Consider the following 25,227-nt stretch of genomic DNA (forward strand, 5'->3'; position numbering starts at 1 on the left):
TAATTTATTTCCATGATTTTGATGAGTTTTGTACCTATAATAATTCTAAAGATAATCCAATCCAGAAGAAATGTTTTAACACAGAGACATATGATCACAGAAATTTTCTTAAATTGGAGTGATCAGTAAAATATTTCCAGAAATAAACATCAATTACATTGAATCTAAAATTTTGAATGAAAAAATATCAGTGAAAATGTACATTCACAGCCACAAAATTTAAAAAAAAAAAACACATGCACACAATGAAGGGAACAATAGGGGGCAAGGTGGGGATGGTTAATGGGCACGAAATAATAAAAAGAATGAATAAGAACTATTACTTAATAGTTCAATTATAATCAATAATAATTTTATATTTTACAATATCTTAAATATTGTAATCGAATTTTTTTATGCAAAGGATAAATGCTTGGGAGGATGGATACCCCATTCTTCATGGTGTGATTATTACACATTGCATGCCTGAATCAAAACATCCCATGTACCCCATAAATATATACACTTACTAGGTACCCCCCAAAATTTAGAATTTTTCTTTAAAAAAGAAGAGAACAATAGACACTGAGGCCTGCTGAAGGGTGGAGGGTAAGGAGAGGGTGAGGACTGAAAAACTACCTATTGGGAACTATGCTCATTACCTTGGTAAGAAAATAATCTGTACACCAAACCCCTGTGACACGCAATTTACCCATATAACACACCCACATATGTACCCCCTGAACCTAAAATGTAAGTTGAAAAAAAAAGAAAGAAAATATGCATTCACAGAAAAAAAGGAAATATGATAGTATCAAATCCACAGAGTTTTATATTTCATTCTATATACTTACAAAAGTAATACAATAGTTTATTGCAAATACCCATATTTACTGTGTCAAAAAGCACATTTTTGCAACTATAGGCATACCTTGGTGATATTGCAGGTTCAGTTCAAGGTCACCAAAATAAAGCAAATATTGCAATAAAGCAAGTCATAAAGATTTTTTTTTGTTTCCCAGTGAATATAAGTTATGTTTACACTCAAATCTATGCACGTAAAGAAGAAAATCTGGAGGAAATGGATGAATTCCTGGAAACACACAATCTCCCAAGATTGAACCAGGAAGAGACTGAAACCCTGCATAGAAGAATATCAAGCTCTCAAGTTGAATTACTAATAAAAAGCTTACCAACCAACAAAAAAGCCCTACACCAGATGAATTCACAGCTGAATTCTACCAGATGTACAAAGAATAACTGGTACCAATCCTACTGAAACAGTGCCAAAAAATCAAGGAGGAAGGTCTCCTCCCTAACTCATTCTACGGAGCCAGCATCAGCCTGATACAAATATCTGGCAGAGACATAATGGAAAAAGAAAATTTCAAGCCAACATTCCTGCTGAACATATATGCAAAAATTCTCAACAAAATACTAGCAAACTGCATTCAGCAGCACATAAAAAAGTTAATACACCACAAGTCCTGTTCTCATCACCTCATAGTAGGTGAAGGTGAGACCTTGTATTTCTTATTCATTCTTTCCTCAACTCTTTACATACTCGTTGCTTAAGAGAAGGTAGCAGAAATAATTTATTTGCACAGTGTCTGGATGTAGTAACAGTTCAATGACTATTAATAAGTAAAAGAAGATATTAGAGAAGGAAAATGATCAGAACAAAAATGATGACCGGAGATGGCTCCTGAAGCACATTCTGGCTGTGGAAGGTGATAAGCCTCGAGCATTTTCATAAGATTTTATGGCAAGTCTTAATAATGCCCCATTCTTGTTGTTGATCTTCCCCTCTGGTTCCTCCAAGTGTTATTACTTCTTCACAGAAGAGTAGATGACTTGGGAGTCCTGGGAGAGACATACAGGAATAAGGACCTAAGTGATCAAGGAAACAAATATGGTGGAGGAAGGAAAGATCAAGAACTTCCAAGGAGTCTAGCTCACCTTGTTCTCCAGAAATGTCCTGATGTTTGCTGTTAAGAAAAAAGTAATAGTTCTGAGCCCTTGCATTCTCACTTAGGCCTCACTCCCAGACTTCTTGCCCCAGAACATAGAACTACTATGCTTAGTGTGTGGAATTCCATTTTCTCCTGTTCTGTAAAATCCTTCTTAAAGTTGTTAACGCTGAAGTCCTTCTAAGATTCTATCCATCATCCAAGCCCTCCACCACTTGCTAACAAAGCCCTTCCCTTCTCTAATGCAACTTCCCATAGGTCGCTGTCTTTATAATTTTTTCTTCTTGACTTCTCTATTACAGTATCCTGTCAGGGCTGTTTCCTGTTGTTTCCCTATGTTGCTGTGTGGTTCACCTCACTATATAGAAGGAAATCGGAGCAGAAGCATAGGTAGCAGAAGATAGACTCTGAATCACACAGCATTTTGAGTGGTTGCAGGTGCTGCTTAGTGATGTCTGCTTCTTTTCCCCTTCTTTCCAGGTATGCATAGTGGGATGAAATCTCTTTTCTTCTCCTGAAGATTTATAGCTAGAGGGCTTGGAAAATGAACATCCAGTGAAAATGAAGGCATCTTTTTGATTCTGCTAGGCTGGTCAGATAGAGAAAGAGAATGACAGGGTAATCAATTCGCTATAGGAAGCTGAAGTGGCACAAATCTAAGCCAGGCAGGCAGAGGACCCAGCTTCAGAGGGGAGTAGCTAGATGACCACTGACCAGGAAATCAGCCAAGCTGTCAACAGCCACTGGCTCCATCAGAGGCAACCAGGAACACAGAACAAAGGACAGCTTTTAGGGTTGTTGGAATAAGGGTTATATAGTTTTAAGGGCACTGGAGCAGAAGCTTAAAGGACATTCCTCTGCACTGCTGCAGAACTCTACAATTCCTGCAAAGCTACATGTCAAAGTAAAAATTCTCTAGGTCAGGTTTATTCATCCAGTTACTCCTCCCATCCCATGTGAAGACTGCAGATCCTTCAAAAGAGACACTTTAATGACCCTGTTCACCTGAGAGAATTCCTCTTGGACTTTAGACATGCTCATTCTTGCCTGATTTCCTTCCTTTGCCTTGTATCTTAGATTCTCCCTGACTATCTAACCCCATTCAAATGAAGACTCATTAGACCATCTCCCTATTTTTTTTAAGTTTGCTTTCTTCACAGGAGACTACCTCCAAGTGTCTCTCGCTCCCTCCTGGATCGACAGATTTCATAACAAGGGCAAGCAATATATTAAAGCCTCTATTGCCGGCCAGGTGCAGGGACTCACGCCTGTAATCCCAGCACTCAGGGAAGCCAAGGCAGGTGGATCACTTGAGGTTGGGAGTTTGAGACCAGGTTGGCTAACATGGTGAAACTCTGTCTCCACTAAAAATACAAAAATTAGCTGGGCATGGTGGCACATGCCTGTCATTCTAACTACTTGGGAGGCTGAGGCAAGAGAATTGCTTGAACTCAGGAGGCAGAAGTTGCAGTCACCTGAGATTGCACCACTGCACTCCAGCCTGGGTGACGGAAGAAGACTCCATCTCAAAAATAAATAAATAAATAAAGCCTCTATTGCATATAATGCATCACTTTCCTGCGAATATGCATCTGACAAGAACCACTTTGCTTTTTCTCACCTGAGTCTTCTGGCTGCTGGATGCTCCAGACCTGAGAATAAACCACATCCACATCTACAGAGCCCACTGCAGAGAGAAGACAAGAGTTCACAGTTGGTGGCCAAAGGTTCAAACTTCATACACATCTTCCCATACCCTGGCTTAATGATCTGGAATGGCTTCCTCCCAACTCCAATACGATTCCGAGAGAGTCATTTATTTATCAGGAATGGCTGGGCCTCAGGGGTTGGGGTGGCTAGCAGGGTCTCTAATTCTGTCTCCTCTTTCTTTTCTGCCTCAGCCTCAGAGCCCCTCCCAGTGGAGAAACTCACCATTGGCATACACTGGCTGCAGCTCCTCCATGTCTGGGATTGGGCTGGAATGGGTGGATGCTTGAGGATTTAGCCTGGAAGTACCTCTGTGAGAAAGTGAATTAACTGCATGAGTCTCCAGGGCTGTGAGTGAGAACAGAGGGAAGACAGGCCGGGGAGAGAGCAGGTAGAAGCCATGCAATCATGACTCTATGCTTGGGTGATTTTATGTCCCTTTTATAGACTACTTTGATTTGGCCAAAATGTTCCTCATCTTTGGCTTTTCCAAAAGTTATAGAGAAGACAATGGTCTTGCTCCAGACTCATTTTCTTTCTTATAAACTGTCATAAAATTTTGCCTGCCTTTTTCTCATTACTTTATCTCTCTCACTCCTTCTTGTACTCTGGACTTATGTTACATATCTATAAGACAGTATGTCCTTTGAGGAAATACACATTTTATGTGTATTTTCATTCCTCTAAATACCTAACAAAAGCTTACTTATTCATTATATGTATTCAATAATCTTGAATATATTAATTCATAAATTAAATTAAATGTATCTAATCCTATACAAGATAACACCTAGGCTCATGTGGAACACAATAAAACAGTGCCCTGGTGTTGTAAATCTAATGCAGTAGAGACAAGAGTAAGTGTTATGAAAAGATGCCATGTAATTACATCGCCTCAAGCTCTGTGTACAGAGTTCAGTGGATACTTAAAACTGTGAATGAAGGAGACCTCTAGAATTAAAATTTTTACTAGAAAGGATTCTCACCTGGGTTCACTAGTTGCATAACTTTCTCCTGAAAAGCAAATAAAAGAAAATTCATTTAGGGAAGGAAGCTTTGTCTCTTAAAATTTTGACATGATTTAACTATGTATAATCAGCTGGTAAGACATAGGATATAGAAGAGTAATCCAATTGTATTTCATCTAAATGGCTACATATTTATTCCAACACAACTAGTTGTTAGAAAAACGATTCATTCTTTTTTTTCCCACTGATTTAAAATGCCACTTCAAATGGCAAACCCTGCATGAACTGGTAAGTGCTTCTTGATTTTCTATTCTGTTCTATTGTCTCTTTGTCTACTCATGTACCTGTACAATGTTATTTTAACTATCATAAAATGTAACATATTTTAACCACTGATGGCACTAATTTTATCTTATTACTCTTCTGTAGTAGATTTTATGCAGCCATTCTTAATTTTTAAATGTTTGCAACACCTGGTCTGTAGCAGTGATCTTGGGGCTAGGCTGAATATTGACATTTGTAAGGCATACTAGGCCATCTCTTGCACCATTTTGCTTTGCAGAGAGATGTAAAACAAGAAATGCAGCATATCACCATCGATACATCAGCTGTGTCTTCAGAGGGAGTTCTCATAGTGATCCAGGAGATATTTTCTAATCCTCCAATTAATAGCTCAGGAAACAATGCCACATGGATGTGTATAGGGGCCACCCTGGCTCAAAAGCTTCATGCTTCATAGAAATCATTATCATTTGTAACTCCTGTGAGTGTATGAGTGTAGCTTCCAGAGGTCACCCCTATAAGACACATGCTAATTTTCAAGAGGGACACTGCACTTGAGGATTCTCCAGTTGTGCTTCCCATCAGGCTTATATAATCCTAGTCAAAGTCCTCCCAGTTTAGATGCAATTTGCCAATCATGGAAAATGCTGCTAGTAGCTCTGCCAACATTTCAACTTTGTTAGGTTTTACAGAAAACAGTGCTAGAAAATTGACTTCGATTTAGTTTGCCAAGGAGAAGGTAAAACTTCTTTATAATTAGCTTGTTTAGTCTTCAAGGAAAGGAATGACCTCAGAATTGTCTACCAAGCCAAACTGTCATTAAAGCATGTCAAGGGGAAATCAGTCATATTCAAATATGTATTAAATCCGTGTATATGTTTCTAGCAACTCCTTCTTGAAGAAATTATTTTAAAATGGACTTCAGAATAGTTCTACTATCTAAGCACTTTTGAATAATAACAAAATCTGATGATACATTGGTTCACAAAGAAAACCTCCAAAATATTTCAAAAATAGACATGATACAAATAATATTCTTTGATATAATGGAACTGGTAATTCATAACAAAACTATGAAAAAAAATTGACATATGTCTATAATTTATCAATTTAAAGGAAGTAAGTCTTAAACAACTGAATACATATACAAATATATAAGAAAAAAAGGAAAACTAAATATCCAATTTGTTCAAAAGAATAAAACTAACAAAAACAAAAGGCAATAACTAACAAAGATGAAAGCAGAATTCTAGAATTAAAAAGCAAAACGTAGAACAAATAATAAATTCGAAGTTTTACCATATAGGAGATAGAGGTGCTATCTTTCTAGATGATTACATTTCAAAGGGACAGCTCCCAAGTCCTAGAGATAGACATTTCTGGGTTGTAAAACTGGTAAGAGGCTAAGAGAAATTTGTATCTCAAAGAGGCAGAGAAAGGATTTACAATTGCAAGTTTTCTAAAGTAAATACTCTAGGAAAAGGGAGATGAGGAGTCTATAGTCAATCTGAGGACAGTATTAAGGCCAGCTTGGTTCGGGGAGGAGTGCCCTGTGTGGACACATGCCTGAGGAATCTTAAGGAGCAAACTTCCTCTTGAAAAGCAGGTGAAGGAACATTCATTTCAGGGAAGATATGGTCATCTGCCTGAGGCAGGAGCTGCATATTTACAGGTGGGTGCAATGGTGTGTGAGTGTTCTTATGGATGGATCTGAGCCCTGTGGAAGAGAGGCCTAGCTTGAAGCCATTTCAAAATCTGCCCAAGAGGACTGCCTGAAAGGTATGGGGTTCCAAAATGAGGGTGGAGGGGAAGGGGAAGAAGGCTCTAGATTCTTAGAAACTGAAGAGAGATGCTAAGTGCTCAGCTGGAGAAAAATGAATCACCTGCAAGAAGGGTAGGTAATGTTAATAGCTGGGATGCTCTGGAGAATCCAGAAGCATCCCACCAAAATAAGAGCTGATTTTCTCAATCCAGCAAACCTGGAGAGTTAGCTTTTTTGGAGCCAGAGGAAATCAATGCCAACTACGGGGGCTTCAAAAACAGAAGTCAGTTGAGCAAAGAGAGAAACATCTGGCTAGAAACCTTTACACACTGCAGAAGGCTAGCCTGAAGAGGGTCTGAGGTGAGTGGGTGGGAGGTGAGTGCTTTAACTTTGTGATTCAGAAAGCTTTTCATCATTATTACATGAGACCAAGCACACTGATTAATGAACAAGGACTCTTTGGAGAAACCGCGTTTTTGTTGTTGTGGTTGTTGTTTGCCTAAAATTACATAGAAGTGACATGGTTTGTCTGTGTCCCCACCAAAATCTCATCTTGAATTCCCACATGTTGTGGGAGAGACCCAGTGGGAGGTAATTTCATCACAGGGGCAAGTCTTCCCCGTACTGTTCTTGTGATAGTGAATTTACATCTTTTGTAAATTGCCCAGTCTCAGGTGTGCCTTTATAAGCAGCATGAAAACCAACTAATAAAAGGAGTAAGTGGATAGACTATGGGCCTACCTGAGATTTCAACCAGAGTAAGGGAAAATATAAGCCCCTAACAGTGAGTGTGAATGCGCATTGGAAAGAGGGAAACAAAAAATTAAGTTTTATGGTTGTACTCCAAGAGTATCCTGGTTCAATGAATCAATTACAATAGCAAAAATCAATCAATATTTCAGGAGTAAGCTTAGCAAGAAATGATGAAAGCCTATATAAGTAAAACCCTAAAATACTATGACTCAAAATTTTCCAAAAGTAGACATGCTTTTGGATAGAAAAATTTCTCATTATAAAGCTGTCAATTCTTCCTTAATTAATCTCAAAATTTAAGAGAATCCTAACAAAAACAATTTCTTGAGAGATACTTGATTGCTGTGGGGAAAATAAATAAGCAATAACATCCAGAAAAATTCTGTAAGAATAACATAGTCATGATGGGAACAACCTTGATAGAATAAATAAATGTATTGCTATAAAGTGAAGGCATACAAATCATACGCACAAACACACATACACACATATTGACAGACACACAAACAGAATAGAGCATTAAAGTTAGATCTGAATAGTATTTGATATTTAGTATAGCTAACTGTTTTTATCCACAACACTTCTGTCGCTGGGTGTGTGAGTCTTTCTTCCCCCATACCAGTCAATTTTCCAACTCTTACAATACTAATTACAATTAAACTCAGTTCTGACACTACTCAGAGTTAGTGTAGACCCCATAGGTAAAGGGCTGTGTCCTGCAAAACTGCCCTCAACTCCAGATGCCAATAATATGTCATGGGCTTCATATCCTTCTGACCAAATGTTTATAAATTGGGGATTCTCATACTCCCTCCTCAGTTTCAGTAATTTTCTATATAGAACTCAAAGAAACACTTCAGTTACTCTTAATGGTTTATTTTAAAGGATATTATAAAAGATACAAATATAAAACCAGATGAAAAAAGTCAGGTAAGGCAATATCTGGAAGTGTGCTGGACACTGGAGTTTCCATTTCCATGGGAATGGGGTGCTCTACCCTCCCAGGACATAGATGTATTGACCAACTGGCAAGCTCCCCACATCCCATTGTTTAGGATTTTTATAGTGCTCCCATTTCATAGGTATGATTGATTAAATGATTGGCAATTGGTGGTTAGATAAATCTTTAGTCCCTCTCCTGTCCTCAGAGGTCCACAGGTAGGGCTGGAAGTTTCAACTCTCTAATCACAAGGTTGGTGTTTCTGAAAACCAGCTCTTATCTTGAAGCTATCCAGGAGTCCCTCTGTTGAGACTCATTTCATTAACATACCAAAGACCAACTCTTCTACTAAGAACTAGAAAGGCTGGGCAAAAGAGTTTTAAAGTCTGTTTATAAGCATTGGAAAGGCAATAAGATAGTGAAAAATTGCTGAGACAGGAGAGCAGAGAGGATCAGGGAGTGTGAGGATAAGCCCACCCAGCATGGCTTTGCCCTTCCCCTGACCACACTAGAGCACACAGCCTGGAGGCCAGGGAATTACCCAGCCCAGTCCACCACCATGGTACCTAATCCTCCTCCAGGGCGCCTGAGGTTGGGTTTACCAACCCTGCCACTATCACCCCAACTGATACCTACCCACATGCACCACCTGCAGGTCTGAAGTCTGACCTGCCCAGCCTACCACAGCCACTACCAACACCAGTATGCACTGTTTGGGACCCAGAGGGTGGTCCTGCCACTGTCACTGCCATTGCCCAAGCCATGTCGGCTGCCCAGGGGCCTGAGGACCCTTTCCCTTGCCTGGCCCAGCATTGTCACTACAGGTATGTGATTAAGTCACTTGGAGAACCAATAATTGGCACACTTTTTGCATACTTTTTGAAAAGCATTCAAATTATTGGGGTCCCAGATGACAAAGACAGAATGAAAAGGTTAGAAAACTTATTTAATGAAATAATAGATGAAAACTTCTAAAGTCTAGCAAAAGATTTAGACATCCAGATACAAAAGCCTCTGAGATCTTCAAACAGATACAACGCAAAAAGGTATTTTCCATGAGACACTATAATAAAACAGTCTAAAGTCAAATACAAGGAGAGAATTTTTTAAACAGCAAGAGAAAAGCATCTAATCACTTATAAACACACACACACACACACACAGATACACACATACTCCATCATGCTAACAGTGAATTTCTCAGAGAAACCTTACAGGCCAAGAGAGAATGAGATGACATATTCAAAGTACTTTAGACCAAATTCTACCAAATGTATAAAGAACTAATACCAATCCTCCCCAAACCATTCCCCCCACAAAAAAAAAAAAAAAAAAATTGAAGAGAATGAAATTCTCTTTAACCCATTCTGCAAGGATAGAATTACCCTGATACCAAAACTGGACATGAATACAAATAAAAAAGAAAACTACCAGCCAATATCCCTGATGAACATAGACACAAAAATCTTCAACTAAAGAGGGGAGGGGCTCAGGGAGAAAAACCTAACATCTGGAATCACTTGTTCCATGGAGCATTTGCTGATTCCAGAGAGCACAGTCAAGAGGCTTGTGCTTTTGATAGCGTTGTGGGATTTAAAGACATAGTAGATTGGAACTCATGGTGACATATGTGGAAATTTTTTTAAATGTGGCTTAAAATTCCTTGACAGTTCTCCCATTTAGAAGTAAAGTCTGTGCCCTCTCCACTGATATCTGGGCAACTGTGAAGCACCAGGACACAATAACATTGTGGTCAAAGTGACGCAACATCATAATTTTTGAAATTAGTTGATTAAATGTATTGCAGCTTCATTACCACACTTGCTTTTGGAGCCTGAACCAGCATGTTAAAAGTCTGACTACTTTGAGGTCATCATGCTGTGAGGAAATCCAGCTGATGTTGAGAGGCTGCATATATGTGCTCTCGTTGAGTATCAGCTGAAGCTGCAACATATAGCCAGCATCAACAGCCAGATATGTGGGTGAAGATGGCTTCTTATGACCTATATCATAGATCCAAGAATTCAAGGAGTCAGTGCTCTTTTCATAAAGAAGGTGGCTAATACTAAATGGATAAATAAAAGAAAAAATAGCACATTAAATTGTTTTAGTTCCTTTAAATCTAGTGCCTCTTTACATTTTGCTCCATTGTACATAAGGTAATTATGTCCATTGAAAAGTATTAAATGGCAATTAAGAATTAGAATTTTTAATTTAAGAGTCAAACATGGAGGGAATGTGTAAATATTTAAATCTCAAGTGACTATGCACAGGGGACAATGACATATTGTATAATTAGCAGTATGACCACATTGAGCATTACACAGGACTTTGCAGAATTTGAAGACTAAAAAAAAAATTATTGGCTTTTGGAGGGTTTCTTTTCTTTCTTCTCCTTTTTTTTTTTTTTTTTTTTTTTTTGTAATTTCAATCTCTATCAGTAGTGGAAAGGTCATAGCAAAATATGGAAAATCCAAATAGTAGATACAACCTGATATCTTGTGGAACAGGCAATACAACAGCAAAGCAACAGCAATGAAACCAAGGACACCGAACAGTCCCCCAAGAACTGTGGCTGTCGTGAGGTCTCTTCTATAGCCATCAGGTCCTGAGGAAAGAAAGCAGTGCTTCAGCCCCAGAGGTTAAAGACTTGGGCCCTTCTTGTAAATGCTATGTAGGGATGGCAAATACAAATTCATGGAAGAGGTCATTGAAGTGTAGTCTGTACTCTTCTGTGTGGGAGAAGAGGAACAGCTGGACGCTGAGATCAACTCCCCCCTCCTCACGCATAGCAGACGTCTCCAGACTGGTGAGACGCAGCCATTTGCATCATACTCTGTATCCAGGTAACACCCACCCACCTGAGATGGAGATTGGCACTGCCTCACTGCGGTGGGCCCCCAGGCCATTGTCAGCCTCACAGGAATAGTTTCCAGAATGCTCTGCAGTCAGAGAAATGTTGAAGGAGGCTCCTCCTCCAGAGGGGGCTGAGCTGTTTCCCAGGGTGACATTCTCATGATAAAACCAGTACTGGATCGGGGAAGAGCCTCTCTGGGCCTCACAGTGAAGCGTCAGCAGATCCCCCACCACAGCCTGGGGCCTGGGAGCCCTGAGGGTGAGGACGGGGCAAGACACTGGAACTGAGAGACACAGAGGAGTTATCAGAAAAGATTTGTGATGCTGCAATAGATTCACAAACTCCCATCCTGCAGGCTCAGCAAAGGGCCTGGCCCCGTGGGTATTGTGTACTTTCCATTCTCACATTCCCACTAGAACAGTCAGAGGTAATTTTCTCAGGAATATATTTAGAAGTTTGGGGAGAATATCAGTTCTGGGGTGCTACCTACAGACATAGTCATGTGTTGTCCTCATCTGATTGTTTTCTTGTGCCCATCCAGCCCTCTTTTTATTTCTTTTGTTTTGTATCCTATAATTTTTTATCAGGAAATAATTATAAGATTTCTATAATATTATAGTTGTTCCTGGGAAAACTGATACATAGGAGCATTTCTAAGCATATATTTTGGTGTGTTTGTTCAGCCTGGTTCAGGACTGTAGGAATGGGTTAGAACAGAAATGGCCACTTGGCTACCAGGTAATTTTCCACACCAGTAAATCACCAATAACATGTCTCCCTTTGGGTGCAATCTCTGCAAGGTAGAAACACTCTAATCACTTTGAAGGAAATGACATAAAATGAAGCAGGCTGTTACCACTATAAACCTTTTAGATCCATGACACTCCCTGGCCCAGAGCCCCAAGGTTTCATGTAATAGATGTTTTATTATCCTACTGTAGTATGGCAAGAATGCTTATGCTTCATAATCAGTTGCAGCCCTCTTTATATTTCCTTCCACAAAAAGAAACAGGTCAGCAGGCTAACCTGCAAGGGTAACCCATTTGCAAACTGCTTTTGATTCTCCACAACACTAATCCCTGGGGCCTCCTGAAATTTCCTCAGGACTCCTATGTACCATGACCTTGGTTTGGGAATTTCTGGCAGATATGAATGAGAGTGTCACTCACTTCTCACAGATATATTCACCACCTCGCTCTGGATAGGCTCATGGCCGTTGTCAGCTTGACAATAATATTTGCCGGCATCACTCTCCTTCACAGCCAGGATCTCCAGCTCTGCTGACAGGGAATGCTGGGTTTTCTTTCCCAGACTGGTGCCTGTGGCCTCTCTGTACCAGGAGAATGTGACATTTCCTGTACCCCCAGCCACTGAGCAGAGCAGGATCAGTCTCTGTCCTTCAGTCACCTGTCCCCCAGGGGCCCGGGTCTCCAAGCTCACATTAGAGATGGGAATTCCTAGATGGATATAAGATAACAGGTGAGAACTCTAAGGGAAACTCTGGGAATAGGGTTTGACTGATTCCATTCTCTAGTGCAAGGAGTGGGAATGTGGAGATTGTATAGATAATCCATTACAAGCATTCCTATGGAGGTAAGGAATCATTACAAGCATTCCTATGGAGGTAAGGAATCTATGACAATTATCCTTGAGGAATGTGGATAAAGATATTTGTATGTCCTAACCCTGGCTAATTTCATGGATGATGATATTTAAAGAATTTGTGATGGATCATCCATCCACTCCATCAGACAGGAAACTGTTCAATTTTTTGGAAGAGTCACTTGCAGACAGATGCCTTTTGCACAGAATATAGAGGGCACTGATATCATCAGTCCTGCCTTGGAAAAGTCACAGTCCCAATAACAATTCCTCTATCATTCTTAATTTCAAGTTTCAACCAAATACAACTTCTCCTCTGGCCACTCCGTTCACTCAGATCTGCTTTTCCTGATGCTTCAGATAGTGCTACACGCTATAGCACCACATTGCCTTCGGATAAGTCAATTTGTGTTGCAATTTCAGCATGTGGAGACATTTGGAGAGCCATTAGAAAGCAGGTGGTTTGTCTTTCAAAGTACCCCACCCACTGCTAAATGACAAGGCATACAGTCAGTGATCAATCAAGGCTTGATCAATGAATATTACTTAACTAATAAAAAAAAAAAAGATGATAAGGGGCTTAGTCCATTCCTGATTCTTATCAAGAAAAAGCCAGGAGCAATCTGGAGGGTTTTTCTAGCTTAATGTTCACTTTCTTCAAGGACAGGAGTTGAACAAGGAAACAAGAAGGCTAGCAATTCAAACTGAAGCTACAGCACTCCTATCTTTTCTCTCCAGGCCCAGCCTCACCGGTACTTACTCCGCACATGAATCTGGGATTGGAGGCTCTGTTTTCTGACCCTGGGAGTCACCGTTTCTGCCTTGCACCAGTAAGACCCTGTGTCATCACTCCACATGGCAGGAATCTGGAGCTCCGGGGAGCTGCTCCAACATGACCCCAGGACCTGGTTTTCTCTGAAGAAGCAGAACCGGAGCTGAACATACAGCCTCTGCGGAGAAAGCCGGGTCTCACATGTCAGGCTCACTGGACCCCCTTCGATGGGCTGGAAGTCACTGGCTGTCAGCACAGGATGTTGAAACAGCTCTAGAGAGAAGGATCACAACAGTCCCCAAAGCAGTGAGGTCTAGGTTCCTGCTGAAAATCCCCTGGTAAGAAGCAACTCCAGCAAACAAGACATTCAGAGCCAGACACCTCTTACCCATCATGGCTCCCTTGATGGTCAAACCACAAGCGCTCCAGTCTACATTTGGCCCACCAGCAGCTTCTGCCTACCCAGTACCCACCCTGCCTTGCTGCCGTGGTCTCTTACCCAGCCCATCCCAAAGAAGTGAGGGTTTTACCTTGGACTCTGATCTTTACTATATTTGAACTTTGATCCGAGAACATCAACTTTCCTTTGGTACTACAGAAATAGTTACCACTGTCACTTAAAACTGCACTTTGGATACGGAAACTTGACATTTCTTTGAAAACAGTTAACTCTCTGTTATTCTTGTAGTAAGCCATCGTCTGAATTTTCCAGTTCCATTCTCCCTGGCATGTCAGAACTATGCTGTCTCCTTCAAAGACAGAAGAGGGCGCCGAAAGGGTCAGCTTGCCTGCAAGGGAAGGAGGGAAACTGGATTTGCCATTTCTGCAGAGAACCCAGACAGGCTTCGTTGGCAGTGAGGTGGTCTCAGGCATAGCCTCTACTTCTTTAGACAACGTAGAGGTTCCAACCCATGCCTTAATTACTAAGAGTTGCATCCCATGTTTCTTGAGGGGATATTATAGCTTGTGCTGCTATAACAAAATGCTATGAACTGAGTGGCTTATCAATAACAGAGATTTATTTCTCACAGTTCAGGAGGTTGAAAGTCTGAGGTCAGGGTGCCAGCATTGTCGGGTTGTGGTGAGGGCCATCTTCTAGGCTGCAGACTGCCAAATTTCCGCTCTACCCTCACATGGTAGAAAAAGAACCAGCTAGCTTTCTGGACTCTTTTAAAGGCATTAGTCCTATTCATGGTGGTTCCACCCTCATGATCTTATTACCTCCCAAAGGCCCCCCCTACAAATACCATCACATCTGGATTAGGGTTTCAACGTATGAATTTGAGGGAGATACAAACATTCAGTCTATTGCAGGGGTGTCAAAGTAATCTTGATTTTTAATGTTCATGAAGGAGTGTTCTGATAAACTCCTCATCTTCAGGTTTCTCCATCAGTTACACCGCACAGGGAAACCATTGTCCACAGCGGGCACTTTATTTTCTCATCCCCCATGCCTTCATCCAACCCTCAGAGCTCTATACTGTGTTATAAATTCAGGTCTCATCCCTTCTTCTTGCCTCGCCAGATAAAACCATCAGGTGGCCTGGATTATTGGAAATAAGCCAGTTACTGGAATAAGATCCAGTATCTTTAATTCTCTACTTGAATTCTCTACTTGAATGCTTACAGAAAATATTTTTCTCATCTATTCGATGAAGTAGAGATTGTTTTTAATCCAAGACCCAGTTCCTAGAGACTGATCATATAAAGAAAAAAGCTATTGCCAAAGGCAAATGTCCTCCCCAGAGGTTGCTTTCCTTATTTTGACCCTGTCACTTCATTTATCTATGGTACCAGACTATGTTTCGTGTTTGCGACATCTTCATGATATTTTGGGATTATAGAAGAGGATTTTGACCACAAAATAAGGAATTAAGTTATACCTCAAATAAAAATCTTCTTATCACTATTCAATTGTGTCATCACTGTCAGATGTGTAGAAGGAAGTAGAAGTCAATAAAATAAGAGATGCAATGACTCACAAAATACTACTGCAGAGCTACAGCCAAAACGTCACAGGAGATTCGTGGAGTTTGGAAGTATCATTTTTGGAAAAATGTATGGTTTGCTACTGGTTGTTTCAACAGAACTAGAATTACCTGTTGGACATTGGGGAACAATCTAATTTTTTTTAATGAAATTAGAAGGGCAGAAAAGGTGTGTTGGAGAAACAACTAACTTAATTCAAGACTTGTGCCCTCCTTTGCAAATGGATACTAGATCTCATGGAAACTCCACTGCGGGACTTGGAATCAAGCTGACTTTTAAAGCACTGGTACAGTCTTCCTCCACAAACAGAAGAGATTCCTGTAGAGAACGCCCCTGGTGATAGGAAGAGGAGTCATGATTAGAGACGCTGTTGAAAAGGGCAAGACAGGCAGTCTCACTGGCTCCAGCTACTGCTGACAAAGTGGGACTTTGAGTTGGTCGTTAGGGATGATTCTTGTCCTCAAACTGCTTGGTAAGAGGCAGACTGCCCCAAGAGCAAGCCGGAGGAGGGAAAGCAGTGAGGAGTGGAGGATCCTGAGTCCCTAACAGCAGACCAGCAAGTGGAAGCAGCAGGGTGAGCTGACTTGCAGCCCTGAGAGGAATCGCTGGAGAGAGAGGCTAAAGCTTGGAGGCGGGAAAGTAAAGATGCAGCTGGAGAGTCTCACCAGGGATACTGATTCAGTTCTCAGAACATTAACCTAGTGGGGAAAAGCCAGATCACACTGCTTTGAATCCAAGTCTACTGTTGTTACCTGTGTGATACCGGACAAAGCACTTTACTCTTTGGACCTTGGTTTGTAATAAACTATCCTATTTTTCTAAGAAAAAAAAAAGAAGAAGTATTTTTACCTTTTTCCTTCCCCCACCTCCTACTTAGCTCTTTAGGAATGCAATTAGAATCTTTACCTTCTCTCCACAAGCCACTCCTTGCACTGAAAGCTTATCTGTGTGTTTACTTAAAGGTTCCAGTAAATCACTCCTCAGCAAATGCAAAAGAATGGAAATCATAAGAAACAGTGTCTCAGACCACAGTGCAATCAAGTTAGAACTCAGAATTCAGAAACTAACTCAGAACCGCACAGCTTCATGGAAACTAAACAACTGGCTCTTGAATGTTGACTAGATAAACAATGAAATGAAGGCAGAAATAAAGATGTTCTTCGAAACCAATGAGAACGAAGACACAACATACCAGAATCTCTGGGACACATTTAAAGCCGTCTCTAGAGGAAAATATATAGCAATAAATGCCCACATGAGAAGCAAGGAGAGATCTAAAATTCACACCCTATCATCAAAATTGAAAGAGCTAGAGGAGCAAGATCAAAAAAACTCAAAACCTAGCAGAAGACAAGAAATATCTAAGATCAGAGCAGAACTGAAGGAGATAGAGACACAAAAACCCTTCAAAAAATCCATAAATCCAGGAGCTGGTTTTTCGAAAAGATCAACAAAATAGACAGACCACTAGCCAGATTAATAAAAAAGAAAAGAGAGAATAACCAAATAGATGCAATAAAAAACAATAAAGGGGATATCACCACAGATTCCACAGAAATTCAAACCATCATCAGAGATTATTACAAACAACTCTATGTACATAAACTAGTAAACTTGGAAGAAATAGATAAATTCCTGAACACTTGCATCCTCCCAAGCCTAACCAGGAAGAAGTCAAAACCCTGAATAGACCAATAACAAGGTCTGAAGGTGAGGCAGCAATTAAGAGCCTACCACCCAAAAAAAGCCCAGGTCCAGATGGGTTCACAGCCGAATTCTACCAGACATACAAAGAGGAGCTGGTACCATTCCTTCTGAAACTATTCCAAATAATTCAAAAGGAGGGAATCCTTCCCAAATCATTTTATGAGACCAAAATCATCCTGATACCAAAACCCAGCAGAGACTCAACAAGAAAAGAAAACTTCAGGCCAATAACCATGATGAATATAGATGCAAAAACTTCAATAAAATACTGGCAAGCTGATTGCAACAGCACATCAAAAAGCTTATCCACCATGATCAAGTAGGATTCATCCTGGGGATGCAAGGCTGGTTCAACATACACAAGTCTGTAAACGTAATTCACCACATAAACAGAACCAAAGACAAAAACCACGTGATTATCTCAATTGATGCAGAGAAGGCCTTTGACAAAATTCAACAGCCCTTTACGCTAAAAACCCTCAATAAACTAGGTATTTACGGAACGTATCTCAAAATAATAAAAGCTATTTATGACAAACCAACAGCCAATATCATACTGAATATTGTATGATATTCAATAATATCAGTATGATATTCATACTGAATGGGCAAAAACTGGAAGCATTCCCTTTGAAATCTGGCACTAGACAAGGATGCCCTCTCTTATCTAGAAGACCCCATCATCTAAGCCCAAAATCTCCTGAAACTGATAAGCAACTTCAGCAAAGTCTCAGGATACAAAATCAATGTGCAAAAATCACAAGCATTCCTATACACCAATAACAGACTTAAAGAGATCCGGATCAAGAATGAACTGCCATTCACAATTGCTACAAAGAGAATAAAATACCTAGGAATACAACTAACAAGGAACGTAAAGGACCTCTTCAAGGAGAACTACAAACCACTGCTCAACGAAATAAGAGAGGACACAAACAGATGGAGAAACATTCCATGTTCATGGTTAGGAAGAATCAACATCGTGAAAATGGCCATACTGCCCAAAGTAATTTACAGATTCAATGCTATCCCCATCAAGCTACCAATGACCTTCTTCACAGAACTGGAAAAAACCACCTTAAACTTCATATGGAACCAAAAGAGAGCCCACATAGCCAAGTCAATTCTAAGCAAAAAGAACAAAGCGGGAGGCATCACACTACCAGACTTTAAACTATACTACAAGGCTACAGTAATCAAAACAGCATGGTAGTGGTACCAAAATAGAGATATAGACCAATGGAACAGAACAGAGGCCTTGGAGGCAAGACAACATATCTACAACCATCCGATCTTTGACAAACCTGACAAAAACAAGCAATGAGGAAAGGATTCCCCATTTAATAAATGGTGTTGGGAAAACTGGCTAGCCATATGCAGAAAGCAGAAACTGGACCCCTTCTTGACACCTTACACTCAAATTAACTCCAGATGGATTAAAGACTTAAACATAAGACCTAACACCATAAAAACCCTAGAAGAAAATCTAGGCAAAACCATTCAGGACATAGGCGTAGACAAGGACTTGATGACCAAAACACCAAAAGCATTGGCAACAAGAGCCAAAATAGACAAATGGGACCTAATCAAACTCCACATCTTCTGCACAGCAAAAGAAACAGTCATTAGAGTGAATCGGCAACCAACAGAACGGGAAAAAATTTTTGCAGTTTACCTATCTGACAAAGGGCTGATATCCAGAATTTACAAAGAACTAAAACAGATTTACAAGAAAAAAAACAAATAAGCTCATTCAAAAGTGGACGAAGGATATGAACAGACACTTTACAAAAGAAGACATACATGAGGCCAACAAACATATGAAAAAATGCTCATAATCACTGGTCATTAGAGAAATGCAAATCAAAACTACATTGAGATACCATCTCACACCAGTCAGAATGGTGATCATTAAAAAATCTGGAGACAACAGATGCTGGAGAGGATGTGGAGAAATAGGAACACTTTTACACTGTTGGTGGGAGTGTAAATTAGTTCAACTATTGTGGAAGACAGTGTGGCACTTCCTCAAGGACCTAGAAATAGAAATTCCATTTGACCCAGGAATCCCATTACTGGGTATATAGCCAAAGGATTATAAATCTTTCTACTATAAGGACACATGCACACGAATGTTCATTGCAGCACTGTTTACAATAGTAAAGATCTGGAACCAACCCAAATGCCCATCGATGATAGACTGGACAGGGAAAATGTGGCGCATATACACCATGGAATATTATGCAGCCATCAAAAATGATGAGTTCATGTCCTTTGTAGGGACATGGATGAACCTGGAAACCATCATTCTCAGCAAACTGACACAAGAACAGAAAATCAAACACCGCATGTTCTCACTGATAGGTGGGTGTTGAACAATGAGAACTCATGGATACAGGGAGGGGAGCACCACACACTGGGGTCTCTTGGGGGGAAATAGGGGAGGGATAGCGGGGGGTGGGGAGTTGGGGAGAGATAGCATGGAGAGAAATGCCAGATATAGGTGATGGGGAGGAAGGCAGCAAATCACACTGCCACGTGTGTACCTATGCAACAGTCTTGCATGTTCTTCATGTGTACCCCAAAACCTAAAATGCAATTAAAAAAAAAAAGTTTCCAGAGACAGAAACTCGAAGCAAACCAGGTGCCTCCAGAACTCTCTCCCACCAGAAGATTGTCTCAGTTTACAACCTGGCTCTGCCCACATTGGTGCCAGCCAGCCAGATGCCATCCAAAGCAAATCATGTAGACTTGCACCACCTTGCTCCCTCCCCTGCATGCTGTTCACACCAAGTCCCCCTTTGAAAGTCCTTGCCTTCTGCCCCAGAAGCTGAAGCGGTACTTTCAAGGCAGGAGCCTGTACTGCTTCCCCTCAGCTAAGTTTTTGAATTAAAAAGTCACTTTCTTTCTTCCAGATCTCTCTCTTGTTAATTGGACTTTGCAAGCAGTGGGCAGCTGCACCTGTGTTCGGTTACAGTTTCTCATCTGAGAAACGGAACAACAAAGAGCATTTGTCTCTCATCAGGCTGCCTTAAGGATTCTGTGAGAAGCACACAATGGTGCTGGCATTTACGAACCACTCAGCCACACATCTTCACAGCCTCAATGGGGGATGTCTTTGTTGCAGAGGCTAATGATGGCTGAGGAGGAATAAGAGGACATCATAACTGCACTTCAAGAGCAACCAAAATAATGGGTTTCAGGTCTGTGAGATGGGGTGGATTCAGGGATACTGAATAAATGAAGGTGATTTGAAGTCAAAACCCCTGAGAGTGATGTCCTACCTATGAGGTAGACAAGTTGGTCCACAGTTTCATATGAGGGAACCCAAAGAGTCAGAATAGGGTTTGTGTGAGAGTTTGTATCCACTTGCTTCCAGCACGGCAGTGACTGCTCTGATTCCAACCACCTGGCAGTTTGGAGGCCTCAGCAGAAGTGTGCTGGCTCCACACTGGCTGTCACTGGGGTGTGCAATCTCAAGAGCTGTAATTTGCGTGCACCGCTAGTGGAGTGCAAGGAGTCAGAGGCCCTAGAAAGGAAGGGAAATAAGCCCTAATGCTGACTCGTTCATTCCCAGGGAGTTCCAAATCCTCCAGCAACTGGCTGAGAGTGGCTCTCCCTACAGAGGTGCCCAGTAGAATCTTCCTGACCCCCAGAGAGTACAGAGGAGAAGCGCATTGGAGGGACAATGGTAGGGGGCAGGGAGAAGGGTAGGTTGTGAACAGAGAAGTTCTTGGGAAAAGCAAATAAGTAGGAGCACAAAGATTGAACTCGGGGCAAGATGTACAGGACTGAATCATGTTTTTTCACAAGAATTTCAGTGAAAAATGTCATTATGGCAAAAACCAAAAGCAAATGGTATTTCTCAGTAAAAACCAAAAGCAAATGGTATTTCTCAGAATATCACATGAAAGGACAAGGTCCCAGGTGGTGAGTGCAGCGTATGGGTGGGGCTGAAAAGAGGAAATGGGGTAGAAGACCACGTTGAGGCAATGGATGGGGACAGAAAGACCTTCTCAGCTGCTATGCTGATTAGCATTTTCAAACCTTGCAGGGGAGTGTAATTCTCAACAGACCAGAAACTTTTCCCTGGAGACAAGACTAGGGTTCAGAGGCCAAGTGATGCCCAGCCTACACAGCAGGTATATAGCAAAGCCATGATTTCAATTTGGTCTTTCTGGCTATATAAGTCCTGCTCTTTCCAATACCTCATGCTGGACTAAATTTCCTCTTACTCTTTTTAAAAAGAAAACATCTCAAACTTGAGAAGACCATCTCAACTTTCTGAGAAGCTCTTGTGCAAGGAAAGGAAAGGTGAGGGAATGAAGTGGCTGTTGCCCTGTTCGCCGAATGCTTGTAGGTGATTCACTTCAGGGAGCCCGCCACCCCGGCATGATTCCACTAATGGTCAGAAACCTCCTGAGTATTGATTGAGGTTTCCTCTAATTTCCATCCAGACAGACAGCGGAGGGATGGGTATCACAGGGTGGAGCTCTGGGACCTTATGTGGGCAGAATGAATGCAAGAGACCAGACTTGTTCCTCAGCAAGCTCCACATAGGACCCCTGAAGTTCTCCCTGGATGCTCTTGTTCTATTCAAGGTGAGGCCGGGATCTGCTCATCCCCACACTGTTCCTTAGAGCTCAGAGCCCCTTCCACTTGGTAGCCAACATTCAATAGACAAGAGAACAATTCTCCCTTACTTTAGATTTTGTCTTAGCTCATGTGAAGATTCTGTTTACAGAATAAAATATTTTTTCCCATTGACTTTCTTCACTAAGCACAGATTTAACTCAGAGTAAAATAAAGCTAGCTTTATTTCTGTCTTTATGACTAGAACAGTAATACCTGTATTTTTAAAAACTCAACACTAAATACTAAATCTAGAGGTGGGGTTGGCGAATTATGGCCTGTGAGCTGGCCAACATTGTTTTGGTAAACAAAATGGTATTGGAATGTAGCCATCCTTATTCATTTACCTACGGTCTTTCCTGCTACCACAGCGATGACACTGAGTAGTTAACAGCACACACCTGAAAGCTTAGCCTCTTTAGTCTCTAGCCTTTTACAAGAAAAGCTTGCTGACTCCTGAGCTAGAGCTAGAGAAGCAATGAGGACACGTTTATTCTGACCCCGCAGAAGTTTGTAGTTCTGACATTTTCCTCTATAAATAACTGTTTTCAGAGCTGTGAAAACATTGAGCGTTCAGCCAGACAGTACTGAGGCATTACAGTTCTATGGGCAGGAAAGCAATTCTCTCCAAATTGTTCTTCTCTCCAATCTGCACGCCTTCTTTCAGACATTACTGACCTTCAATACAGCCCGGCTGTTAAAGCAGAGGCAAGCATCTGGGACCTTGAGAAGGCTGGGTGGGACCTGGTCGTCCAGACATGCAAGCGGTGGTGGAAACAGGCTGCGTGACCTCAGAACATGTCGGCCTGGAGGGCTGTAATGTTAGGATGTCTTCACAGGCTTTCCAGAGCCACCTTTACAGAACCCTGGGGTAGCTGGGTAACTGATACACCTGAGACCAAGAACAACAAAGACAAGGAGGACTCACCTGCCTGTTCATTGACTGCAGCTGTGAGGAGATCAAAAGCCAGAGATTAGCACACAGCATTTGCCCTCATAGTTAATCAATTTATATTACCGTGGTAAATTGCTCAAAAACTTCTTTCCATTTTTTCTTTCTTTTCTGTTTCCCTAATCTCTCAAGATGTGTGCTCGAGGAGAGACTGAATTGTTAGTAAGGAGACATTAGGGAAATAGATTATTAGTCACAAGGCGAGTTGCAAGCCCAACCGTTGACTAAAGGGATTGTCGAGAATACCCGAATTGGATATTTAGTGACTCTCCTTAATTTCATTTTTCTTCTGCCATCCCCCACAAGTCTATCTCACACTCAGACTTTTCAAGTGGTAGACAGACATGACAACATGATCATAAAGGGCTCATCAGGAAACATACATCATGAGAGTTCAAAGAAATCAATAAATCAGTCTTTTTCCTGTGGCCATATTTTATGTTAGAGCCCTTTTATTCCAATAACAAATACTTATTTACTGCCTACACAGCATAGAGAGAGGAATCTCCTTTTTTTTGAGATGGAGTCTCAGTCTGTCACCCAGGCTGGAATGCAGTGGCGTGATCTTGGCTCACTGCAATATCCACCTCCTGGGTTCAAGGGATTCTCCTGCCTCAGCCTCCCAAGTAGCTGGGATTATAGGCACCTGCCACCACACCCAGCTTATTTTTGTATTCTAGTAGAGACGAGATTTCACCATGTTGGCCAAGCTGGCCTCGAACTCCTAACATCAGGTGATCCACCCACCTCGGCCTCCCAAAGTGCTGGGATTACAGGCGTGAGCCACCGCGCCCAGCCAGGAATCTTATTTTCTAGCAGCAGCTGTCATCGCCCTCATTGTCCACAATTAAACAGAAGAATTAGCAAAGGGTCTCAATGCATCTGCTGAACCCAAATCTTATAGATAACAATTAAATAATCGGTGTTCATGGAGGAGAAGGGCAGTGCTAAATGCTAATATTATGAACATTTTACTATGAGAACATATTATTCAATGAGATCTAAGACATTAAAATAGCAATTCATGACCAGCAAATGGCAAAGCGTTCTACCTTGAACACTAAGCATTGTGCTTAATGCTTAATGGATGTGCAGCAATTTCATTGTCCTCAGCCTACTTCTTTGTATCTGCGTCTGAAGCCCAAGCTGGAGGAAGGACCTAAGCACCCCCACCATTCCCTGGGTCCGATAAAAGCTTCAACCTTTTGGGAGCTGTAGACCTCATTCTGCTGCCACCTCAGTTCTCAGCCAAATTATTGAACTCACCAAAGATGACCAGCAATGACCACAGCAGCATGAGGACCTGATCCAGCTATTTGAAAAGAGATGTACTGTTGGCCACCAACCGGAGCCTCTGAGCAGGGGTTGAAATGTGGTTTTCAGAAGAGGTTTTGTATAATTAGCAAAAAAGGGAAGTAGAAGAGTGCCACAATGTTTGACCATTATCCTTTGTCCTGTAGGGGCTAAAACAATTATAGCTAACCCTCTCGATGCCAGATAAATTCCATACCCTGACACTCATGATGAGAGCAAACATTTACATATGGGTTGTAATGAGTCAGCCACAGTTCTAAGTGCCTCATGCTTACAAAGTTATTACCTTCAGCGAGTTTCTGAAGTTGGCACTATCTCCTTTCACATGATTGAGGAAATTGAGGCACTAGTAAAGATAAGTGTCTTAGACTATTAGGGCTGCTATAAAGAATACCTTAGACTGAGTAATTTATAAAAAACACAAATCTATCACCTGTAGTTCAAGAAGCTGGGAAGTTTCAGATCAAGGCACCAGTAGATTTCGTGTCTGATGAGGACCTTGTTTCTCAGAGATGGTGTCTTCTATGTGGCTTGATATGATGGAAAGGGCAAACAAACTCCCTCAAGATTCTTTTACTAGGACACTAATCCCTTTCATAAGAATTCCACCCTCATGACCCCTAAAGGGATCCATCTTTTATTAATGAGTTAATGAAATTAATTACTGATTAATGAAATCAAGGAGAGTCACTAAATACCCAACATGGGTATTCTTGACAATCCCTTTAGTCAAGGGTTGGGTTTGCAACTTGCCTTGTGACTATACAATGAATGACAGCTCTGTGCTCAAGGGAGACTAAATTGTTAGTAATGAGAGATAAAACAAATAAAAGGTATCCACCTTTTATTCTTATTGTATTAAGTATCAAGATAAGAATTTTTCCAGGACACAAACATTCAGACCATAGCAGCAAGTAAAATGATCAAGATCAGCATAGTCAATTTCTAGTAGTAACAGAGCTGGGATTCAAACCCAGGGAGCCCAGTTCCACAGGCTGCCTCTTAAACATTGTGCCATATTATCTTGATATATTGTTTCTG

General features: G+C 41.2%; 2 protein-coding genes across 7 annotated transcripts in view; both read right to left on the reverse strand.

Moving 5' to 3' along the window:
* Positions 1–788: 788 nt before the first annotated feature.
* On the reverse strand, positions 789–24,812 carry FCRL2 (Fc receptor like 2). Of its 4 annotated transcripts, XR_001107036.3 has the most exons (13): positions 24,139–24,812; positions 22,849–22,869; positions 14,123–14,380; positions 13,581–13,865; positions 12,388–12,675; positions 11,223–11,501; positions 10,853–10,969; positions 4,643–4,670; positions 3,882–3,967; positions 3,571–3,636; positions 2,304–2,485; positions 1,939–1,967; positions 789–1,842 (listed from the first exon to the last, which is right to left on the reverse strand). XR_001107036.3 is itself a non-coding variant. In XM_012449767.3 (12 exons), exons 1-12 carry the CDS (start codon positions 24,167–24,169, stop codon positions 1,807–1,809), a joined length of 1,524 nt encoding a protein of 507 aa, XP_012305190.1. In that variant the 5' UTR covers positions 24,170–24,811; the 3' UTR covers positions 789–1,806. The 4 variants fall into 4 exon arrangements, 1 of the variants encoding a protein (XP_012305190.1); XR_001107035.3 differs by having other exon boundaries at positions 1,939–2,485; XR_001107037.3 differs by having other exon boundaries at positions 1,939–2,538; positions 24,139–24,811.
* The window catches only part of FCRL1 (Fc receptor like 1), a 55,495-nt gene continuing 34,919 nt past the window's right edge, over positions 4,652–25,227 (reverse strand). The window contains exons 11-12 of one of the 3 annotated variants that reach the window (XR_010340286.1): positions 22,599–22,812; positions 4,652–4,670 (exon numbers count right to left, since the gene is read on the reverse strand). The gene's annotated coding sequence lies outside the window, so the exon portion shown is untranslated. Of the gene's footprint in view, positions 4,671–13,783; positions 13,866–14,291; positions 14,381–22,598; positions 22,813–25,227 lie in introns of those variants that run through there. The other 2 variants (XR_010340285.1, XR_010340283.1) reach the window with 2 other exon arrangements.

Source organism: Aotus nancymaae, unplaced genomic scaffold (assembly GCF_030222135.1).
Source record: "Aotus nancymaae isolate 86718 unplaced genomic scaffold, 86718_ANA_hifiasm-v0.15.2.pri h1tg000108l, whole genome shotgun sequence".
NCBI lineage: Eukaryota > Metazoa > Chordata > Mammalia > Primates > Aotidae > Aotus > Aotus nancymaae.

What these genes read in the sequence shown, in the direction of transcription:
- FCRL2 (XM_012449767.3), bottom strand. Translation starts at nt 24,169, where the DNA reads ATGCTGCTGTGGTCATTGCTGGTCATCTTTG. An exon ending in GCAGCCAGTGTATGCCAATG is followed by an intron (nt 3,637 to 3,881) that starts GTGAGTTTCTCC and finishes TTCTCTCTGCAG; the next exon opens with TGGGCTCTGTAGATGTGGAT. An exon ending in CCAGCAGCCAGAAGACTCAG is followed by an intron (nt 1,968 to 3,570) that starts GTGAGAAAAAGC and finishes TTTTCTTAACAG; the next exon opens with CAAACATCAGGACATTTCTG.